Source organism: Entamoeba invadens, assembly GCF_000330505.1.
Source record: "Entamoeba invadens IP1 unplaced genomic scaffold scaff_1105074726033, whole genome shotgun sequence".
NCBI classification, from domain to species: Eukaryota; Evosea; order Mastigamoebida; family Endamoebidae; genus Entamoeba; species Entamoeba invadens.
Window position 1 is genome coordinate 181278 of NW_004440383.1, and position 20678 is coordinate 201955.

A 20678-nucleotide genomic window follows, 5' to 3' on the forward strand; every position below is an offset into this window, starting at 1 on the left:
TATATGAAACTAATTAACATTAGTAGTAGTAAATTAGTTTAATTTATAATTTATAATAATAGAAATATATTAAAAAAAATATAAAAAAAATGTGCAATAAATTACAGATAACATACTATATTTCCTTCTTTAAGAATAAAAGTAGTATATGGGTTCAGCTTGTTGGAAGTTATATTGATAGTCTTGATATGTTTGTGGTGGCATTTGGTAATAAGGTGTACTTTCTTGGTAGACAATTTGAGGCACATTGCATTGTGATCCCACAGACGAGTAACTGATCATATCTGCTTCATTTTCATTATTTGCCAAACAATTAACAGACGCTGAAGATATTGCTGGAATGTCTGGGATATTCAAAGCGTTCACATTATCAAATGTGACTTGAGTCGACTGTTCTCTTCCAAATGAGTCTGAAATCAATTTTTCAAACATGGCCCCAATGCCAGTAAGTTTGTTCATATCCAAAATGACACCAAGTGGTGTTTTGAGGACTGTTATTTTGACAAACCTCTCTGTCAATTTAGCCTTTTTTGTCTGTTTAATTGTGAAGTCGTATCCTAGTGATTTGATCAAATAAAGTAAACCATTATTGAACTGGGCTTCTTTGGATCTGTTGTACTGCTTATCGTTCATCTTTGTGATATCTAATGGTTCTTCTCCAAGAATCTCCTTGACAAAGTTCTGGTTCAACGATGCTATTTTAGCCTGGTCATAAGACTCACCGTTCAAAATAAGAGACTCTGGAACAGTCATCTTAATCGTGTTCTTAGTCTTCTTGGACTTCCTGAAAGTTGCCACTGCGCCAAACTGTCTGATCAAGATACATATAATAGTGTTGATAACAGCACTCTCCGCATTTCTGGAAACTGTTTTACGTTCTCTGAGTAAAGCTGCGTCTACTGCTTTTGATGCTCTTTGTTGCATTGCACCTTGTGATTATTCGTGTTGGTATTTATAGGGCTGGGCAGCTAATTTTGGAATGAACTAGTTCTAGATAGATCTCAGTTCTCATCCGAAAATAGACACATTTTCGAAGTTTTTGTAACAAAAAATCAACAAGATCTGTCAAGAAAAAGACTTAGTTTTTGGCAAAAGTTGCCGAACGTAATTGTGTTGAAAAGATCAGTATTTATTGCCAGCTAAAGATAGATTCTTCATTGTTAACAGTTCCAGTTCTGATTTGTGACTAAAAAATATTCTGAGATATTTAATAGTTTGACTAATATATTTCAACTATACTTTGTAATAAAAATGAATTCAGAAAAAATAGTTAAGAACTAAAAATGTCAAAGTAAATTTGGATATTTAGTTGATTAATCTTAAAATAACAAAAAAAAGTGATAAAATATAAAGATGTATAAAGTGTACAATAATTTACTTTGTAAAAGATGAAATAAAATTTTTCTACTATAAAAAGTTTTGAATGAAAAAAAACTTTGAAAAACAAAAGAATGTGGTTTATTGAACGACTAACATTATAATTTGTGTAGCAATTTATTTGTGTTTGATGAAATAAAAAGTGAAAGACTGAATTAGCACTGATCAAGCTCTTTTTTGATGAATTTCGTATTTACATAATTCTTGTCCAAGTCCAAACTCCAAATCATAGCACCTCCAAGCTTGTGATCACACACGTACTGTACTTTGTGTTCAAAAGTGTCTTTATCATCGAATGAGAACCACTGATCTCCACTGTACCCAAACATAGTCATTGATTTGGCATCGTACTGGATATTTGCAGCTGGAATAAGTGAGTCGATTTCGTATTTTGATAAGTAGCCATTCTCGCCTGTGCATTTTCCAGATGTGCTCGCTCCTGACGCTGGTGAGCCCATATCGTGTTTGTTGGCTGATTTCAAAGTCCACCCTCTTCCATAGTGCGCCATTCCAACAAACATCTTCGCTGGTGGAACTCCCTGAGACAAATATGCTTTAACAGCATCATCAACGCTCAAAGCGTCATCTGCGTAAAGTGCAGTATGTGAACCAGTGACATCGTCCCAAGAACCATGCAGATCGTACGTCATCAAATTGATCCAGTCGAGGTATTTGTGGAATTTCGATATTTCCAAATTTTCGATATTCTTTGGACCAGCCGGTGCTGCAATTGTCAACAGCAATCTGCTTCTACCCCCACTCAATTTCTCTGCATCAATCGCCTCCCTAAACTCCTTGAGTAGCAAAGTAAATGACTGCACATCAACAGGTCTTCCACCTTGGTCTTTGTTTGCAGGGTATTCCCAGTCTATGTCAATTCCGTCGAGATTGTACTTACGCGCAAAGCTCATTGCACTCTTTATAAAAGCCGCTCGTGAAGTCTGCTTCTCTGCCATCTCACTGAACAAGTGTTTTGTCGAGTCGTAGAAGTTGAAATTCCACCCTCCGATTGAAGCCAAAACTTGCAGATTTGGGTTTTTAGATTTCATCGCAACAATCTTTGGAATCATTTGGTCATCATTCCATTCGTATTCCTTCACGGTGTAAGATGAGTCAAAAACAACAAATGCGTAGTTGATCACGTCAACAAGTGTGGGATCAATATTGTCTGGTGTGTACTTACAGGCCCACCCATCAATCGAGTTTTGTCTGTACTGTGCCCAGTTGGTGTAATACGAGACAACCTTCTTTGGCCCACTTTCCTCCTCTGAGCTTTCCTCTGGTTTTGGCTTCTCTTCAGAAGACTCCTCTGGTTTGGGTTGTTCAGAAGACTCTTCGGGTTTTGGCTTTTCCTCCGACGAAGACTCTGCTGGTGGCTCTGGTTTCACTTCTGATGAATCTTCTGGTTCTGGTGGTTCTGAAGACTCTGGGAGTGGTTCCTCAGACGACTTATCGAAATAATCGCCAGGTTTTAGTGAGCAGTCTGGCAGATCTGTCCAACTCCATACACATGGGGTGTAAGCTGTCTTCCCACACTTGCACACCAACCCAGAAGAGCACTTTGTGATCTGTCCTTGTGTGTGTCCGTAGCACCAGAGATAAGATGTGTCATCGATACAGTAAAAACCGTTGTCGAGTCCTTCACATGTTTGTGAATTGGCTAAAGCCAACACAAAGCAGACAAACGCCATTGCAGACATTTTCTAATTGATTTCTTTCTCATTTTCCAGCCTTAAATGTGCTTTCGTTCCGTCAACCTCTCAGAATCTTATCAGTATCGATCACGAGATTGAATTGTTGTAATGGTCCTATATATCATCAATTTTTTTTGAAAACTGATTTAAATAATTTTATTTTTATAATAAGAAATAATTTATCAATAACATTTTAATAACATTTTTTGAAAAGTAACTAATAAGTGTATTATTATAAAACCGCCACAAAAATTGAAGTTTTGTTGAAAGAATATTCAAGAAACCCTAATTTCCCGCCTTTTATTAATAAAAAAACAAGGAAACAAAAGCCATTTATTCGTTCTTTTTAAAAATACGCACTCATTTACCAATCTAAAATAAGGGTTTTGTTACCATAAAGCCAAAGTTGCTAAAAACACAAAGAAAAAAAAATGTTATTACAATATCTTTTAATTTTATTATTTAATAGTTCTTCTCTACCACACGAAGAACACTCCAAGCATTTCTTTTTTGGAAAAATTCGGGAAAGCGAAGCTGACAATACGAAAACCCAGTTATAATTCCAAACATAGTAAAAACAACCATAATTAATAGTAAATTTTAATTCAAAAAACGAAAAAAAGATGAAAAAGAAGAGAGAATTTATAAGAATTACTTAAAGACTTCTAGTGTATAAAAAACTCACAGAAAATCGAAAGAAAGAGAGCTTTCCTTATATAATTTGAATCAAAGTCAAACAACTGATTTTAACTAAGAAATTCAAAAGAATAAGTTAGTGGAGATGAACAAAGCTTTAAAATATCTCATGTTGCCTTTAGACAATTTTCCACGACTCTGTCTTACCGCATTCCTCTTTAACTTTGCGAGTTATTTTTATTGGCTTGTAGTACCTTTGATGTGTGTTGATCAAGGAGGTTCAACACTCGACTTATCTTTATTACAAACAGTTGCGTTTGTAATTTACTCGATTCTCTCGCCGTTCTGTGGGAAACTTGGAGATGTGTTTAACTCGTTCATCATCATCCGTGTTGCAATGTGTTTCTTTGTAGCTGCTGTTGCCGTAATATTGATATTCCCACGTACGTTCTTTGTTCTGTACATATCAGTCGCGTTGTGGCCTTTCTGCACATCGTGTTATTGGCCCATTACAACGGGGACGTGTGGTTTAGAGGCTGAACTTGGGTGTGAGAATCGAAATGCTTCTTTGTATCAAGTGTCGTGGTCTATAGGTAAAGTTTGTAGTATTATTATTATAATTAGTAGTATTCTTTATAGTATTATTATATGATTAAAAGACCTATTAGATATAGTTTTTCCTGCAAATATAATTTAATTCGTAGTCACTTGGATTTTTGTTGGGTGGGATACTGAAAGGAGCCCTTGGAACAAATGCGCTGTACATTTGTATTGCCATTGTTGCTGTGAATATGGTCATATACCCATATCGTCATCCAAAGAAGTTAAGAGAGCGATTAGCTAAAGAAAAGGCCGAGAAGACCAAAACAAAGAAAGATGTGAAAGTTGAAGTGACGTTGGAGAAGAATACAACACCATCAATCAAAGAAGACCACCCACTTAATATCGCAGCAAGCAGTCCATTTGCCCCAACACATCAAAGCGAAACAACTGATGTTGAAATTCCAACGGAGGTCTTACACCAACTAAATGGAGAACAACCACCTGAAACGCCCATTGAAGTTCCAACCACTAAAACAGTTGACGACTCGAATTTGAGTGACTTACAAAAGCTGAAATTGAAATGGAATTCGTTGGATCTTAAAAATAAGACTTACATCTACATTGGATATATCTTACAACTTGGGATCTATGGGACTTCTGCAATATTAACAAATTCGTACGTCAAGTTGGCGCAAGACAAAGATATCACTATTCCAATCGGATCGAATCCCCTCGAAATGTATATTGGAATCACTTTCTTCTTCTATTTCATCGCACAGACAATCGGTTTGTTTAATTAATTTAATTACTATGAAATGATAATTTCACCCTCACATGTAGTTATGATTTGTATGTCTTTCACAACAATATGGATTTATATGAGAAGTTTGATCTTTTTGGTCCAACTCTTCTATTTAGCTTTTCTGTTTTGTTTGTCGATGAGTTCACAGCCGTATGTGAATTGGGTCTTAGCCTTCTTTGGAGGGTTAGCGGGTGGGTTTGCGTATCAGACGTCAACATATTACTCGATGAGAGCAAGTGAGTCGAGCAAATCGATGTTTGTTGGGATATCTGAGTGTATAGGTGGTCTTGGAAATGCACTTCTTCCATTATTCAGTGGCCTTCTCTGCACTTTCATGTCCGACAATTACATTCAGATCTACATTTCTATTATCTTCGTCTTATTCTGTTGCATTGCCGAAGAAATAGTGTACCACTCCGCTCATTTCATTAATGAGAAGCGACAAGAAAAAAGAATCGATCCAAAGGATGTTGTCGCACACCATTCACCCGAAGTTCAAATTGAGCTCGCAGACAACGCCAAAGAAGACAAATAAGATGTACCGTTGTGTTAAAATTATTGAATTATTTGAATATTCTTCGTTCGTTGTGTAGTACTCAAACACATTATACCACTTGGGTATATAATATATAAACCAGAAATTATACCCTCACATACTTAAACGACTTTGATGTGTCTGAAGAAGCTCTTCAAGTTCTTGTATTGCCAATACGCAAGTGCCGCGAAGATCGAGATTTGGATGATTGCAAACAGTTTAACTCTGAATATAGTTGATTGGGTCGTTTGTTCAAATGACTCGTGTTGCTCTGTTTGATACTTGATTTCGCTTTGGAGGGCTTTGACCAAGTCGATTTGTTGTGTGAATTGCACTTCGACGTCGTTCAAATCTTCGGTCTTGGCGACGTTTTCATAGTCGATAGCTTCAATGCCGACTTCTAAGTTCAACGCAAATTTGTATTCGACGTCATATCTAACGGCGTTTTGCACAGAAAAGCAGATCGTGTACTCTCCAAGCTCTTTAGTTGTGAACATGACAACACCATCCGGATCAATTGCAGCCTGTTCATCTTTCTTTCCAGAATCTTGTGGGAAGTGAAGAACATATTGCAAATTGATCACATCATCCTTCCCGTATTTCCCCGCATTCATCGACGAGATTTTGTAGTGCGCATGGACTAATGTCCCCACTGGCTCATCAATTGAAAAACACTTCTCGGTCTTCCCGTAGATCTTGAAGAAGACTTCGGGCTCCTGTGCTCGAAGCTCGAGAGCAAAGAATAAGAGGAGAAGATACATCAACTGGATTTATGAGTTCCTAGTCTTTATCAAGTCGGTGACGTATAGTTCTTCTTCAGTTAATAAATTAATAAGGAATACTTAATTTTGTTTAATATTAATTAAATATTAGAAGAATTAAAATTGGACGGGAAAGAGATTACTTGTAACGTCTGGAACTATTAACAAATTATAAAACAATTAATAAAAACAGGAAATAGTAAATTTGTGAAGAAATCAGAGATGTAGTGTTGATCCAAGAAAGACTTCTTGAGATCCATATGTAACATTTTCGTAGAGTATAGAAAGTTGATACAATGACTTCTATATATTAGTGCCATATTCGTTAAGTTATTTTAAACTTAAAACATTAGTAAAACAAACATAAAACGTTGGAAACTTTTCGAGGAACTCTCTAAACTTGGAGAAGAGCAAAACACCCTTTTTGTCTTTCTCCAAAACGACTTTGTGATACACCCGAAGCCAAAGTAAGTGAATCACAAAAAGTGGTTGCGTGTCGACACATTGTTCCATGATTTCTGTGAGGAGAAAAGATTTCAAAACCGGGTGTGCCGTCGTTTTGGCGAAATACACGCCAACCGGGTACTGTGTGATTGTGCACAACAAAACGTAAAGACATTCCACCGCTTGAGTTGAAAATGGCAGAAACGGATTTGCCATTTTCGTCAATTTAAAAGCAAAGAACAATTCTTTTACCGTCAGTTTCTTGTTTTCCTTTTCTATAGCATTGAACACAGTTGCTTGATTCAAGTACGAAAAAATATCCTCGGAATTATAATGTAAAATCCAAATGATTAATGTTAACATTTGTTCTTGACTCAAATCTTTCATTTCATCGTGTAAAACCGAGATAACATCACTTCTCATTTTCATGCTTTCAAAAAACGAAAACACTCCAAAATTGTCAAAGATATTGTTGTACTCAAACACCGCCGTTTTGGTATCAAAACTTTTTTCAATTTCCAAAAATTTTGTGTCATGAGATATCATTTTGTAATGCATTGCGTTGACAAAATTTGGCACGTCATAACTCTGTGGAAATTTCAAAGTAAAATTCTTGTTTTGACTTGGAAACGCCCGAAACAAAAGTTGTGTGTTTTTTTCCACAAAGAAGTGTTGTTTCAAATTCTCCACAATAACATTTCCCTCGTCACTTTTGGATAACATTTTAACTATACTTGCAACAAATGGGACTTCACAGAATGATAGTAACTTAAACGTTTTAAAAACTAGTTGGAGCATATCATTTTGTTTATAATATCGACAGTTCTGTGGATAGTTTAAAAACCCATTTAAAATGACACATATGAGTCTTTCAAATACAGCCATATCGGTGTCCCTCACATTCGATATTTTGTTACAAAAATTGTTGAACAAGTTTACCGTGCTTTGGAACGACTTAGTGAATGATAAATCGACATAATAGAGTTTCATCACATCAGCGTCGAAAAAGAACCTAAAGCTGTCCAACAGTGCGTAATTCGTGTTTTTCAAATTTGTAATAATCCCACTGCTTGTCTCATCAAAATTTGTTGTGAAGAGTGTTTTGAAGTAAAATGACTCATTTTTCTCGTAAACGGGTAATACAAAACATTTATAATTTTTATAGTTATAAGTACTAGAAGCTAATGGTATGAACCAGTTATATCCAATTGTTCGAATAAATTCGGTATTATTGGAATATTTCCTCAGTGCCTTTGCAAGATGAAAAATGAAAGGATCCGTGCTGTTGATCTTTTCTGATGATACGCTTGATATGAGTGTATAAAGTACTTCATTCTGTAATACCAACAAAAGACCTTTAAAAACTCGAGTGAAGTTTGTTATTTGTGTCAGTGGATCAGTAACGAAATCAAAAAACGTTTGCACTGCTAAAAGAACACAACGGACTATAGCTTTAGCTTGGGCAAGATCGGTTTTGAAAAACTGTTCGAAGACAACGGGATTTTCACATGAAAATGTGTTATGGGTTAAGCAGTTGTTTGTACATCCATTTTTGAATATACCACAGTCACAATATCCACACGATGTATCACTTCGAGTATAGCTATGCCCAATATGTTGACTCGGATCAAAACAATTCGCACACAAACAAATCCCATCGCCATAACATCTCTTACAAGAGTAACTCGTGTAAATCGGTCCAAAGCATTTACGCCGTTTAGGGCTTTGTGCAAACGCGTCTACTAACATGCTAACATTTGCAAATCCAAAAGTATTTGACAATAACATATCTGTCGTTGAGAAACGACTTTGGCAAACTTGATTGAGTTGTGTCTCAAACACTTTTTCAAATTCTTGTGGATTAATCCCACGAAGTATATTCATAGCGTTTTATGTATGTTCAATTATTGAGTTCTTTCATTATACTTATAATAATAATTATTATATTTGTTGAGTGTTTTTCTTCTTTTCATTTATTCCTCTTAATTTTATTCAATAGTTTGATATTTTTTGTAAAACAATTGAAAACTGTTCAATCGTAATTATTATAAAGTCTGTTTTCTATTTAACAATATTGGGTTTTTACTATTATTTATAATAACAGTATTATAATTTATAATAAAAATAAAGTGGTTTTTCTAAAAAATGGTTTGTATTTTATTTTTTTGTTCTTTTTTTAAAAAAGTGTGCTAAAAATAACAAAAAACAAAATTGCTTTACAACTAAAAAAATAATAAAGTCAAAACGAAGAATAGGTTGGTCTTGAAATGTGAATACGACGAAATAAACTATGTCAACCAGGTTATTCAAAATGAATATGTTGTCATATTTGATAGAGCAGACATGTCAAATTATCATTTGGGTCAAATTGAAAACGACAACAAGTGAATTGGAAAAAAGTCAATGCTTAGGATTTGTTAATCATTGGTTTTAATTAATGACAATTTTATTAAAAGTTAATGGTTTTTAATTAGCGATATTGAGTATAGTAAATAATGGTTTAATATTTTCGGTCTAGTTCTTTTCTTTATTATATTTTTAGAATATCGCTAAATAGAAAACAGACTTTATAATAATTATATAATAATTATATACTTTTACATTCTTTTCTTTTCTTTAAAAAAAAATGTGTTATTCAATTTGATTAATGTTATTCATGCCCATTAAACAAATTTTGTTATTCTAAATCAGAAAACCAAAAAGTGAACTAAAAATGAAAGGAGAAGTACAATGGCAGGAGTGACTGTGAAAGCTTTACTTATCACCGACTTGGACGGAAAACGCCTCTTTAGCAAATTCTATGACAAAGAAATCCTCAAACCCAAACAGACGGACATTGAGCTCCACGTCGCAAAGTCGACTACCTCAAAAGGGAATAGTGAGCTCTTCTTGCTAGACAAGTACTTAGTGATTTATAAGATCGTTTCGGATCTTATTATATCGATTATAACGGACGCCACAGAAAATGAGTTATTTGTCAACAATGCCTTGTCATGCATTGTCGACACGTTTGGTATTGTCTTTAGTTCAAAAGGATTTGATAAAAAGACTGCTTTAGAGTATTTCGACAAAGTAGCTATAACGGTTGATGAAGTCATAGATGACGGATTTATTCTTGATACCGACCCAGAAACAGTAGCCAATAGAGTTAACCTGAAAGGGCTTGAAGGAAATGAGTCGATCAATTTATCAGACGCCACAATCACTGATGCTTTACACTTTGCTAAAGGCTCCCTCATCAATTTATGGAGGGGGAAATAATTTTATTTGATTTTAGAATTGGTCCATTGCTTGGGTGTGACACTGACGAAATAAGACTCAATTAAATTCGATCAACGGGTCGTAGAGGTATCCGTACATATTCTCTTTTCCTCTTTCTGCTGTTCCGTAATTGCCAGAGACGGTCATACTGACTTTAGTTGATGATATTTTGATTGGTTCGAGTGTCTTTGGGAGTTTGTTGATGAGGGTTGTGTCGTCGTTATAGAACAAAGTAACGCTCTTTGTTATTTCTTAGTCATAATAATACAATAAAATGAACAAACTGTGGAGAAAAAGTCGTGAAGACGTTAGGTGAACCATAATGGTCACAATTGAATTTCATCGTCGTTTTCTTTTCTTCGTCAGTAATCCCATCAACCCAAGAAGGACATACATAACTTTTGTCATAATATGGACAGACTAAATTAACAATGGATTCGGAAAGAGTGGAAAGGCAATCGGACTTTGCTGCATTAAACATGTAGTAGTTTCCGCTTGGTTCCGCAGTGTCAAGTGTGATGTTACATCCTCTTAAGTTTTCAATAGCCTTTGCAATTCTTTCGACTACCCTTGGAATCACTTCTTCCTTGAAAAGGGTGAGATAGAGTGTAATATGAGGCGCACATTTCGAAAAGTCAATTTGGTTGTTCACTCCATACGTTGAGGAGAGGGATTGCGTGAGGTCGATGATCTTTTGTTCGTCTTCCTGACTAAATCTGATGTTAATATTATAGTCGACTCCGAGTGTTCCAAATACAAAGAACAACAATAAAACCATACCTTTGCTCTTTTAAGTTCTATTTAATTCTTATTATAATAAACATTTTCTTCTTAAAGTGCAGAAATCTTTGGTGTGTTTTGATTTCCTCTATTTTAGTCTGTGAATCATTACTCTCTCATTTAATTGGTAAAACAACTATTGTAATGCCATACGAAATAGGTTGCAAAACGTAATTGGTTCCTTAAATTATTGATTTTATACGAATTCTTAATTGAATAAATCGGGAGTTAAGTGTTGTTTTTTCTCCAATTTTGTTGGCTTTTCTTATGTATTTCGTACTCAACCACACACCATTTCTTGTATTATTAATAATGGTTTAAATATATTATAATTTATAGTAATGATAGTTCTTTCCAGTAGAAACAAATTCTATAAGTATCATTTAATTTACTATAAAATGGTAAACGCATGAGCACCAATCAATTGAAGACATTTCCATACACAATTAGCAGCATCCGCTGTCTTGTTCCTTTCCTTTATTCAGTTGGAGAGTTTCCTTCTGTCCCATTTGGTCGTCGAGATTGATTGCGTCGAACAACTTGACGAACGCGTCTTTGACACCTTTGAATTAATAAATTTAGTAGTTTTAAGTATAATAAAGTATTAATTAAAATTAAAGAACAAACCATTCCCAGTCTTCGCAGAAGCTTCAGCGTAGAGCATCCCTAATTCTGTTGCTAGTCTTTGAGCATCTTCAGTTTTAACTACGCGGTCTGCACCAGCATCAGACTTGTTTCCTAGAAGCATACATACAACTTCGGGCTCCGCTTTTAACAATTCACTTTGCCACATTCGAACGTCATCAAATGTTGTTGGATTTGTCACATCGTATACAATCACCGCACCACGACTTCCTCTATAATACATTGAAACCATCGATTTGTATTTCTTTGTTGTCAGTCACACAGACGCACGATACATACACAACAAACTTCTTGACCAGCTGGATGTGAGTTATTACTATTGTTAATGTTAAACATTTGAAACAGAATAACTCGATCAATAAGATAATTATGATATGAAACATCTAGTTTAGTATTAATAGTATACTTTAATTATAAATAAAAGTACAAACCAGTATCCCAAAGTGCTAATTTGATTTCTTGTCCCTTTCGCATGTAACTTGTCGCAACAAAGTTCGCGCCGATGGTGGCTTTTTCTGCTTGATTGAAAGTGTTCTTTGTATATCGATTAACCAAACACGTCTTTAAGTTATCACTTTTAAAAGTAATCCATATGAAATTTTACAAAAACAAACCTTACCAACACCTTGACTTCCACACAAACAGACTTTATATATTGTAAGGTTGTTATACATTATACTTTATAGCACTTTTTGGGTTTTATAGTTTTGACTTTTTCAGTTTACTATTCAAAAAGAATAGTTGGAATTATAAGTTTATATTTCTATCAAAATATAATATAATAACTATACAAACCCAAATACTATTTATAAATATGGTTCTATTTCTATAATCTTATCTAAAAATAATACAAGAAGTATTCCAAAACATGACACAATTATTTTATTGTTTGGAATTTATTATTAAAATAGTTTTTCAATTCCTTTTTTTTTAATTATCTTGTTTTGTATGAATAGAAATAATTATTCAGTTTAATGGTATATTTTAAATTTATATATTATAAGAATATAATACAGTAAAAAGTTGTGAAGTATTTGATACTATTTTCTTATGTTAATTATTACTAGTTTATTTCTAATAACTTATTAATACAATTAACAAACTTTGTTTGACTTACCCGTCACTCAAAGACGTCGTGTTTTTTTTTATTTATATAAATATTGAACACTGTATTATATTTTATTATTAATAAATGATATGAATAAAAGAGAGTGAGATGGTATAGAAACAAATATGCAAAAACACAGCATTTACAATTAGACTGACACAATGATAAGAGTTGTATAATCCATTTTTGTGAATCCACATTGTAGAATAACGTTTCCGACATAGTCTGTTCTGTTCAAGACGACGCCAATGAGACAAGGTACTGTTAACCCAATTCGTTTCGTTGTTAAAGAGATTTCCAAGTTAGAAGGGAGAGGAGCACTAAATAAAAAGGTTGGATCATAACAATTCCATGGCAAGCTAGGGAAGCTGACTGGTACAATTGAACTTCCAACGCCTGTTTGGACTGATGTGATTGTATTAAAAGAAGTCATTTCGAATACGTGGTAAGCTGTTGATTAGTATGTATTATCTTCTCTTCCAAAACTTGAATGATTTGCTCAACAAACGTTGCATCGAAATGAGAGAAATGAGTGCAATTGCCCCAATGACATGGAAAGACGCCATAATGGTCAGCGCAATGACACTTCTAAATTGTTTTGAGCAATTGAAGTGTATGATAGCAGTTAGTGTGATGAGACTAATAAATATCAGTGCATACAACGCACAGATTAAAATCCCCATCACACCAACTATGAATGAGATCGTAAATGAACAAAAGATAGCAGTGATAACAATGGACCATGACACCACCTGAAGTGAACTCCAAAACACGTTGTTTTTAAATACGGTTAATAAAGAGTCGGGTTTGACTATCAGATCTTTCACTTCGTCTTTGTTTACTATCACAAAGGACCACTGGACACACGCAATCACAATCAATACACTCTCTATCAAATACAGTGGTTTAATCAACGGGACAATAAGTGCAGATACAGAAAATGCTATGGCACTGAACACCAAAAACAAAGTCGGTCCAAAGCAATGTTTGGGGTCATTTCTGCTGTACTCCCTCTTCTTGTTAAGCAGAATGTCATATGTCGACTTCTGTCTATGGAACTCATCTTCAACATAATTCAATTGCCTCAATGCGTTCTTTGCAGTCGAACTCAGTGTTTTAAACTCGTTGTGTGTCTTTAAAGCAAGTGAGTCACTCTCTTTCTCTATTTCTTTAAGTGCTTCAACCATTATAGGAATGACTCCAATCATATCCACACTCAGTCCTCCCTCCTCATCTTCACTCACTAAGTCTGGGTAGACTTGTTGCACCTCTTGAGCCAGGAATCCGTACCTTGGTCCCGCTTTTTGTGGGTCTGTCAAGTACTTAAATTGCCTTCCACACAATTGTGAGAGTCCGTATAATGCATTTCCAATCGACTGAAAATGAGTTTTGCTCTTTTCATCGGACCTCACCAAAAACCCTTCATCTGCAAACACCTCTCCAAACATGTGGAGTTGTTGCAGCTTATTCCCAATTCGTTTGATCTTGAGTAAATCATTGACATCATATTCTTGGTCTGGTTTCACATCATCGGACTCCATCTTAATCTCACCTGATTCAGCAACGTCTTTCTCTTCTAGAAGACGCTGCAAACTCGAAAAATGTGGCGATGTTGTCGTCTCATTACTCGAAGCATTTACATCATAATTCTCGACTGTTAATAATTCAGGTTTTAACACACATTCTTTCTTGTTCTCGTCCTTCTGCATTTTATTCAGCGCGTTCCCTATAATTGGCGCCATTGCCTCTGTAAAAGCAAAAGGATATGTCTGTCTCCCTTGTGTTTTATCGACCAACTTAATCATGAATTTGTCACACATTTTCTTCACTTTGACTTTGTCTCTTTCTTCCAAATTTTTGAACGATGTCAAACAAATGTTCTCGACGTTTTTCGACGGGTCTGTCAGTTGCGGTTTGACGTGTGAATCCCAAATGTGTGCGTATGCGTTATACCTCGTCATTGGCAACTTGTTACATCCTTGAAATCCACACTTCCAGTTCTTCTTTCGTTGTGTTTGGGTCCTTGGGACTTCTTTCACTGGTATATTCATTATACCTGTGAATTGGTTCATCATGTGTTATTTTATAGTTTTTTTATTATTTTTCTTTAAAACAATCCAAAGCAGTCATTTTGATATCCAAAAACTCTTCGATTTTTGGTTTGATTTTTGTCCACCAAATCCACTGATTCTACAACAAAACTATAAATTTATTATAATAAAACTATTTTATTTTCTCAAAAAGTGAGCTTGAAGCCTTTGAATTTGAACGTCACGTCAAAAGTATTAACTTAATAGTACTTTTGTCAAATAAGAACAAATTAGACGGAATAACCAATTAAACTATAGCAAAACTAGACAAAATTGTTCTTTACTTTTTCTTGCCAAAGAACCCACTGAACGAAAAGAACCCCGACGAATTCGTCCTTTGTTCGAGTCTTTGCTGCGGTTGCTGCTCTTTGATAGGTGTCCCCGATATTTCCTTTGGTTCGTCCAAGTCGATGTTGACTGCTTCCAGAATGAGGGGCTTGTCGAGCCCTTTAATTTCGATGACGTGTCTCGTCTTAGGTGTGACACTGCATGTGAAGTCAATGCGACTCAACGGAGTGAATGTGAATGAGTCTCTGACATCGACGGCTTGTAACGGTGGTACTGGGTAGTTTACTTGAACCAAAGAGTTTCTTTCTGGTGATGGGATTTCAAAGAGTTGTGAAGGTGTTTGTCCGAATTCTCTTGCTTGATCTTTAAAACTGATTGTCTTAGTATCAATAAAATCATTTTCATACGTTGCGGGGTAAAACACATTATCCGCATCAAATGCTGCTGGCGGTCGTTGTAAATAGCCGAAGATGAGGTCGACCCATTTATTGATATTCTCTGATACATAATCAGACTCAAGAGCGTCTTTCATGATCTGTTCAAAGTCTTCTTGTGTTGTTGCCCACTTTGGGAGTCTGACTGAGTCGATCATGTCTTGTGTAGTTCTATACCCAAAATATACATGGTCTTTGTTATTCAGAAAACTAGTGTTTTGATAGAACTCAGGCACAAGTTCTTTAACATCACTTGTGTGGCTCAACACGCCATTCCAACATTCTTCAATTGAGCTGAATATTCGATCCGGCTTATCAAAGACGCCATTTTGCAGATGCAACATAAACTCAGGCACTAATCGGACCAAGAAAAACACAACATACGCTGGTGTGGAGTAGTGTGTACCATACAAGAAGAGAGGGGGGTTCATCTCCATCATTCTATCACGTAATTTGTCCAACCGTTCATGATTTAATGCGCCAATAGGTTTCGATAAGTCTCTGAAATTTGTCGTGTCATTCAAGTCGAGAGAGTCTGACGTGTAATTTGAGAGAACCCAAGGGAAGACGGGGTATTGTGTTAAATCATTATAACTTCTTCCCGCTTGGAAATTCAAATAGATGAGGTATTCATAATTGGAAAGTGACCTTTCCTTCCACTTCTTTATCATTTCATTGAATTGACTCCCATCGTCCGGCTTCACTTTACACTTCGTCGAGTTGTAAATTGTCGCTTGGACTTTGTTTCTGACCTCTGGCGAACTGAACACAATGAACGTCGACGTCTTTTGAAAGAAGAATTCAAGACCAGTGTGTTGCATGACATACCTCCGGCGAAATAAGTAGACAACATCATTCAAATTTGCACTCTTCGTTGCGATGTTTTCTTCGACATAAGGCTATTCCATTAGTTTTATTTCATGTCCATGAGTATAAAAGGCAAGTAATAACAAACGATGAAGTAAAATGCGTATTGTGTGAGGACAAATCTCCCCGAAATTTCCATTAAAGGAAGGATCTGTGTAGCTGGACAATTTTCTAAAATAGTCTCGTCGACTCTTTTAAACATTCCGATATGAGGTTGGAGGGAGTCAAGTCGAGAGTTAATGTATTCATTTGCGTAGACGTAGACATCTTCCTTATCTCCGGATTTAAATAGTTTGTGCATGCGATTGAGTAATTGGAATATTTCCTCAAAGTTCACAAATTTTGGAGTCAATTGGTGTGTCTTGTCAACTTCAACACTGTTATATGGCTTGATCCCATTTTGTTCTTTCATATCGGTGTGTTTACTTGATTTAATAATAATTTCGTTGTTGGGGGTTTTCACAAGTTCATAAATCTATAAATAAATTCATTGCTTTAATATGCAACTTAATACAGATCTGAGGTATACTATACTACAACAAACGTTGTCATATTGAATTCGGCGAATAGGAAACGACTGTTCGTCTGAAGCAAAAAACACTGAGAACGAGCATATTTTCAAAGTGCCCATAACTTCTCTACTCATGAATTTGTTTAGACTAGTGGTCTTCACTACCAATAATGCAATTAAAAAAAATAAGCAAACTGCTGTCGATTAGTATCAAAGTACACACATGCACAGTCATTCAAATATTGTTCTCCAGGTTCGAGCAATAGAAGGTTGAACCGACTTTTGGGCTTCACAAAGCTGTAATTGCGCAAAGTGTTTTTCCGCATCAAATTTGAAATTTTCAGTTCAAAAAGTGTATCCTTTTCGAGCAATTTCTTTCGTTAATTGGGGTTCTACTTTCAGTCAAATAGCTATGTTATTTTAATATCTTTTACTATATAAATACTATACAATAGATCCCCCTTCTTTCATTCAAATAACATTTTAAATAACATTTTAAATAACATTTTAAATAACATTTTAAATAACATTTTAAAGGGTGTTAAAAAAGTGTTGAAATTGTACGAATATTTTGAGTATAATTTTGCTAACAAATCGGGAAAATTGGGATAAGTGGACATTGAATTTTTTCAGAAACCCTTAGAAAAAGACCTGAACTCAAAAGAACTATCAAATGCACAACTCGCATGTCAAAGCTGTATGTGTGTAACCTTTCCTACTCAACGAAGGAGAGTGATTTAGAGAAGTTCTTTGCATCGTTTGGAAATATCAAAAGCTGCAAGTTGATGATAAGCCGTGGATACTCGAAAGGGTTTGGATTTGTCGAGTACGAGACGGAGGATGACGCGAAAAAGGCGCTTGCTGCGAATGAAACTGAGTTCATGGGCCGTAAGTTGCGCATTGATATTGCACGCCCCCCAAGAGAACGCCATGAGTCTGCTCAACAAGGTTCCCAAGAAGGAGATAATGAGAGACGTGACGAGAGAAGTGGAGCACCACGCCGATATGGAGGGTATAGAAACTATGAGAACAGATACAACAGAAACTACGAGAGAAGTTATGAGAGACCATACCAACGAAATGATGGAGAAGTCAGAGAATATAGAAGTTATCAGAGAAGACCATATAACCCAAATTACGAGAGACGCTACGAGAGAAGAAATTATGATAATGAATATGAGAGAAGACCTTATGAAGGACATTATCAACGTAAACCATATTATACAAGACCTTACAAAAAAGAGGAAGAGAACGTCGAAGTGTCAGACACTTTTGTCTTTGTGAAAAATTTGCCGTATTCTGTCGACGACGCTCAACTCGCGGAGGTCTTTGCGAAGTATTCAGTGAAGAAAGCAGTGATTGCACACTTCAATAAAGGAACTAAAGTGCTCAGCAAAGGGTTTGGATTTGTCGAACTGGAGAGTAAGGAGAAGCAACAACTTGCGATTACAGAAATGAACAATTTCGTGATAGAGAACAGAAACATCACCGTCGTTGCGGCGTTCAAGAGACAAGAAGAACAGACTGTCAAAAATTAAGTACCTTTGGTTTTCTATGGCTTTATTCATTGTCCGTATACTTCATTTCTCGATTCTATTTTAATAGTTTCATTCTAGTTTTTTTTAACTTAATGGTTAAACCATACAATAATAGTAAAAGGAACTATTAAGATATGTTTTGTTGACGACTACTGTGATGGATTTTTTGACGCACTCAAATAGGAAAGAAATAGAATAGTAAATCAATGAGAAGAGAAGTAATAATGAATAGTAAAATGGTTCAATAAAGTATTACTCGAGAATTTGTCCATTTGAGTTGATGGACAAACTAAAAATACACACAACTCGAATTACCAAACAAAAATGCCTAAAGAACACTTGAAGCTCTGGCGAAACGTTACACCACCAACAACACTGGATGAAAATATCTCCGAAAGTACCCCAAACGTCATCATGAAGCTTGAAAAATCTAAAGTCCCACCCCCGTCTCTGACATCACTTTTAACGACAAAATTTTCGACAACGTATAACAAATGCTCCGATACAATCAATTTTTCAACATTCATCTCAAAGAGAGTACTGACGTTTCCATCAACACCAGCGACGGGAAAGGAAAACGAGAATTACGATTTGATAGTTACTGTTGACGATATGTTTGGCTCATTCTATTCGAAATCGTTTGTCGCTGTTTACTTGTTTGAAACACTTTTATGAGAATTATTCATTTGTAGAACATCAATGAGAGTGGAGAGCGCTTATCGAGTTATTGGGATGCTTGGTAGAGGGTCTTTTGGCCAAGTCTTCAGGTGTGTTGATATGAACACCAAGCAATTAGTTGCGCTTAAAATATTGAAGAACCAATTGGTATACTTAAGGCAAGGGATGCTCGAAATCACTGTCCTTACGATATTGAACGACTTTTATAACACTGAGTCCGAATCAAATACAGTGAAAATGTTGGACCACTTTGTACAAGAAGGACATTTGTGTATTGTCTTTGAACTTCTGTCACTTAATTTGTATGATGTGCTGAACCAAAATGGGTTTCATGGGTTTCCATACAATTTCAATAGAAGTGTTGCAAAGCAACTTTTGCACTCTCTTAATGTACTCCATAGAAATGGTATTGTACACTGTGACTTGAAGCCTGAAAACATTTTACTAGTCGAGTTTGTTCTTAAGAATTGAGAAGTTGAATACAACGAATGGGGACTCAATGATAGCGGATCGTCTAAAATTCGGTTGATTGATTTTGGGAGTTCGTGCTTTGTAGAGACGCCTTTGTACACATACATCCAATCGCGACACTACCGATCACCGGAAGTGATATTGGGAATACCATATTCAACGGCAATTGATATGTGGAGTCTTGGGTGTGTAGTGGCCGAACTCTTTTTTGGGATCACCCTCTTTGCGGGGAGTTCCGAGTACAATCAACTCGTGAAGATCACTTCGCTACTTGGAGAGATTGATAACTCGATATTGGAAAAGGGGAGTAAAACGCTTGAATTTTATATGAAAGAGGGAGACACGTATCGACTTAAAACACAGAGCGAGTACGAGAGAACGATGAACGTGCATGTAGCTTATAATAAGTCATATTACCAAGAGACGAGTCTTGAAGAGATAGTCAGAAGTTGCTCGGAGGCTGTTGAAATGGACGAGAACGAAACGACGAATTTACTCGACTTCTTGCGGCGGGTGTTTGTATATGACCCGAGTAAGCGGATGAGTGCAGTGGAAGCATTAGAACACCCATTTATTGGTGGGAAGAAAGGGAAAGGACGAACGGTAGTAACATTAATCAAGCGAGAGAATGTGAGTGGTTCAAGAATCGAAGAAATATTGTATGGAGGAGAGAAACCGAATTGGAACACCGCGGAAGCATACTACGAAGTCTTTCTGAAAGCACTACAGAAGGGATTTGTTTTGAATGTGCTCGACCCAAACCCATTTGCTTCGCCAAGTATTTTTGCGTTCTCACGCGAAGTGGCCGGGTTGTCTGAGGACGAACGGAGTGTCAGTCGGATGGAGTTTGAAAAGATCCCATATATGGTCCAACGGAAAGTAGAAGTCAAAAGCGAAGAGAAATCACCGGAAATTGTTGTTGCAACAGGAACAAAGGGAGTCTACGATGAAGCAATTCTGGCGTATTATGAAGACGACAATCCACCTAAGGACTCACCAGGGGTAAGGAACTTTTATTCACCCGCTGATTACTACTGATTGCTCAGGTAGTCTTTTTAATTAATGTTGTGTATGTTTGTCAACTGTTTGGGATGAATCAATGATTTATTTGTGTTTTGAATATAGGTGATGACTTAGTTTGACTATTGATACAATAACTTGAATAAACAAAGAAAATAGTTTGTAATGTCGAGTTATTCTACTGTGTGAAAAATT

General features: G+C 35.8%; 12 protein-coding genes across 12 annotated transcripts; 4 read left to right on the forward strand and 8 right to left on the reverse strand.

The window, feature by feature from the left end:
- Nucleotides 1-129: 129 nt before the first annotated feature.
- EIN_404530 (hypothetical protein) lies at nucleotides 130-924 on the reverse strand (the record flags this gene model as incomplete). The annotated part of the gene is made up of 1 exon (XM_004256782.1): nucleotides 130-924. One exon carries the CDS (start codon nucleotides 922-924, stop codon nucleotides 130-132), a length of 795 nt encoding a protein of 264 aa, XP_004256830.1.
- A 608-nt stretch (nucleotides 925-1532) lies between these two features.
- On the reverse strand, nucleotides 1533-3077 carry EIN_404540 (chitotriosidase-1 precursor, putative; the record flags this gene model as incomplete). The annotated part of the gene is made up of 1 exon (XM_004256783.1): nucleotides 1533-3077. The coding sequence occupies one exon, from the start codon at nucleotides 3075-3077 to the stop codon at nucleotides 1533-1535; it is 1545 nt and encodes a 514-aa protein (XP_004256831.1).
- A 775-nt stretch (nucleotides 3078-3852) lies between these two features.
- EIN_404550 (hypothetical protein) lies at nucleotides 3853-5587 on the forward strand (the record flags this gene model as incomplete). Its single annotated transcript, XM_004256784.1, has 3 exons — nucleotides 3853-4305; nucleotides 4412-5036; nucleotides 5091-5587. The coding sequence occupies 3 exons, from the start codon at nucleotides 3853-3855 to the stop codon at nucleotides 5585-5587; spliced, it is 1575 nt and encodes a 524-aa protein (XP_004256832.1).
- A 122-nt stretch (nucleotides 5588-5709) lies between these two features.
- Nucleotides 5710-6348, reverse strand: EIN_404560 (transmembrane emp24 domain containing protein 9 precursor, putative; the record flags this gene model as incomplete). Its single annotated transcript, XM_004256785.1, has 1 exon — nucleotides 5710-6348. The coding sequence occupies one exon, from the start codon at nucleotides 6346-6348 to the stop codon at nucleotides 5710-5712; it is 639 nt and encodes a 212-aa protein (XP_004256833.1).
- A 216-nt stretch (nucleotides 6349-6564) lies between these two features.
- Nucleotides 6565-8676, reverse strand: EIN_404570 (hypothetical protein; the record flags this gene model as incomplete). The annotated part of the gene is made up of 2 exons (XM_004256786.1): nucleotides 6565-6651; nucleotides 6712-8676. The coding sequence occupies 2 exons, from the start codon at nucleotides 8674-8676 to the stop codon at nucleotides 6565-6567; spliced, it is 2052 nt and encodes a 683-aa protein (XP_004256834.1).
- An 846-nt stretch (nucleotides 8677-9522) lies between these two features.
- On the forward strand, nucleotides 9523-10053 carry EIN_404580 (coatomer subunit zeta-1, putative; the record flags this gene model as incomplete). The annotated part of the gene is made up of 1 exon (XM_004256787.1): nucleotides 9523-10053. One exon carries the CDS (start codon nucleotides 9523-9525, stop codon nucleotides 10051-10053), a length of 531 nt encoding a protein of 176 aa, XP_004256835.1.
- Nucleotides 10054-10110: 57 nt separating this feature from the next.
- On the reverse strand, nucleotides 10111-10831 carry EIN_404590 (hypothetical protein; the record flags this gene model as incomplete). Its single annotated transcript, XM_004256788.1, has 2 exons — nucleotides 10111-10291; nucleotides 10338-10831. 2 exons carry the CDS (start codon nucleotides 10829-10831, stop codon nucleotides 10111-10113), a joined length of 675 nt encoding a protein of 224 aa, XP_004256836.1.
- Nucleotides 10832-11279: 448 nt separating this feature from the next.
- Nucleotides 11280-12152, reverse strand: EIN_404600 (RAB, putative; the record flags this gene model as incomplete). The annotated part of the gene is made up of 5 exons (XM_004256789.1): nucleotides 11280-11395; nucleotides 11461-11722; nucleotides 11767-11777; nucleotides 11910-12039; nucleotides 12093-12152. The coding sequence occupies 5 exons, from the start codon at nucleotides 12150-12152 to the stop codon at nucleotides 11280-11282; spliced, it is 579 nt and encodes a 192-aa protein (XP_004256837.1).
- A 582-nt stretch (nucleotides 12153-12734) lies between these two features.
- On the reverse strand, nucleotides 12735-14661 carry EIN_404610 (hypothetical protein; the record flags this gene model as incomplete). Its single annotated transcript, XM_004256790.1, has 2 exons — nucleotides 12735-13036; nucleotides 13095-14661. The coding sequence occupies 2 exons, from the start codon at nucleotides 14659-14661 to the stop codon at nucleotides 12735-12737; spliced, it is 1869 nt and encodes a 622-aa protein (XP_004256838.1).
- A 295-nt stretch (nucleotides 14662-14956) lies between these two features.
- On the reverse strand, nucleotides 14957-17102 carry EIN_404620 (protein FAN, putative; the record flags this gene model as incomplete). The annotated part of the gene is made up of 4 exons (XM_004256791.1): nucleotides 14957-16297; nucleotides 16354-16740; nucleotides 16810-16903; nucleotides 16972-17102. The coding sequence occupies 4 exons, from the start codon at nucleotides 17100-17102 to the stop codon at nucleotides 14957-14959; spliced, it is 1953 nt and encodes a 650-aa protein (XP_004256839.1).
- A 360-nt stretch (nucleotides 17103-17462) lies between these two features.
- EIN_404630 (polyadenylate-binding protein, cytoplasmic and nuclear, putative) lies at nucleotides 17463-18314 on the forward strand (the record flags this gene model as incomplete). The annotated part of the gene is made up of 1 exon (XM_004256792.1): nucleotides 17463-18314. One exon carries the CDS (start codon nucleotides 17463-17465, stop codon nucleotides 18312-18314), a length of 852 nt encoding a protein of 283 aa, XP_004256840.1.
- Nucleotides 18315-18638: 324 nt separating this feature from the next.
- Nucleotides 18639-20501, forward strand: EIN_404640 (serine/threonine protein kinase ppk15, putative; the record flags this gene model as incomplete). Its single annotated transcript, XM_004256793.1, has 3 exons — nucleotides 18639-18952; nucleotides 19028-19444; nucleotides 19499-20501. 3 exons carry the CDS (start codon nucleotides 18639-18641, stop codon nucleotides 20499-20501), a joined length of 1734 nt encoding a protein of 577 aa, XP_004256841.1.
- Between the last annotated feature and the right edge of the window lie 177 nt (nucleotides 20502-20678).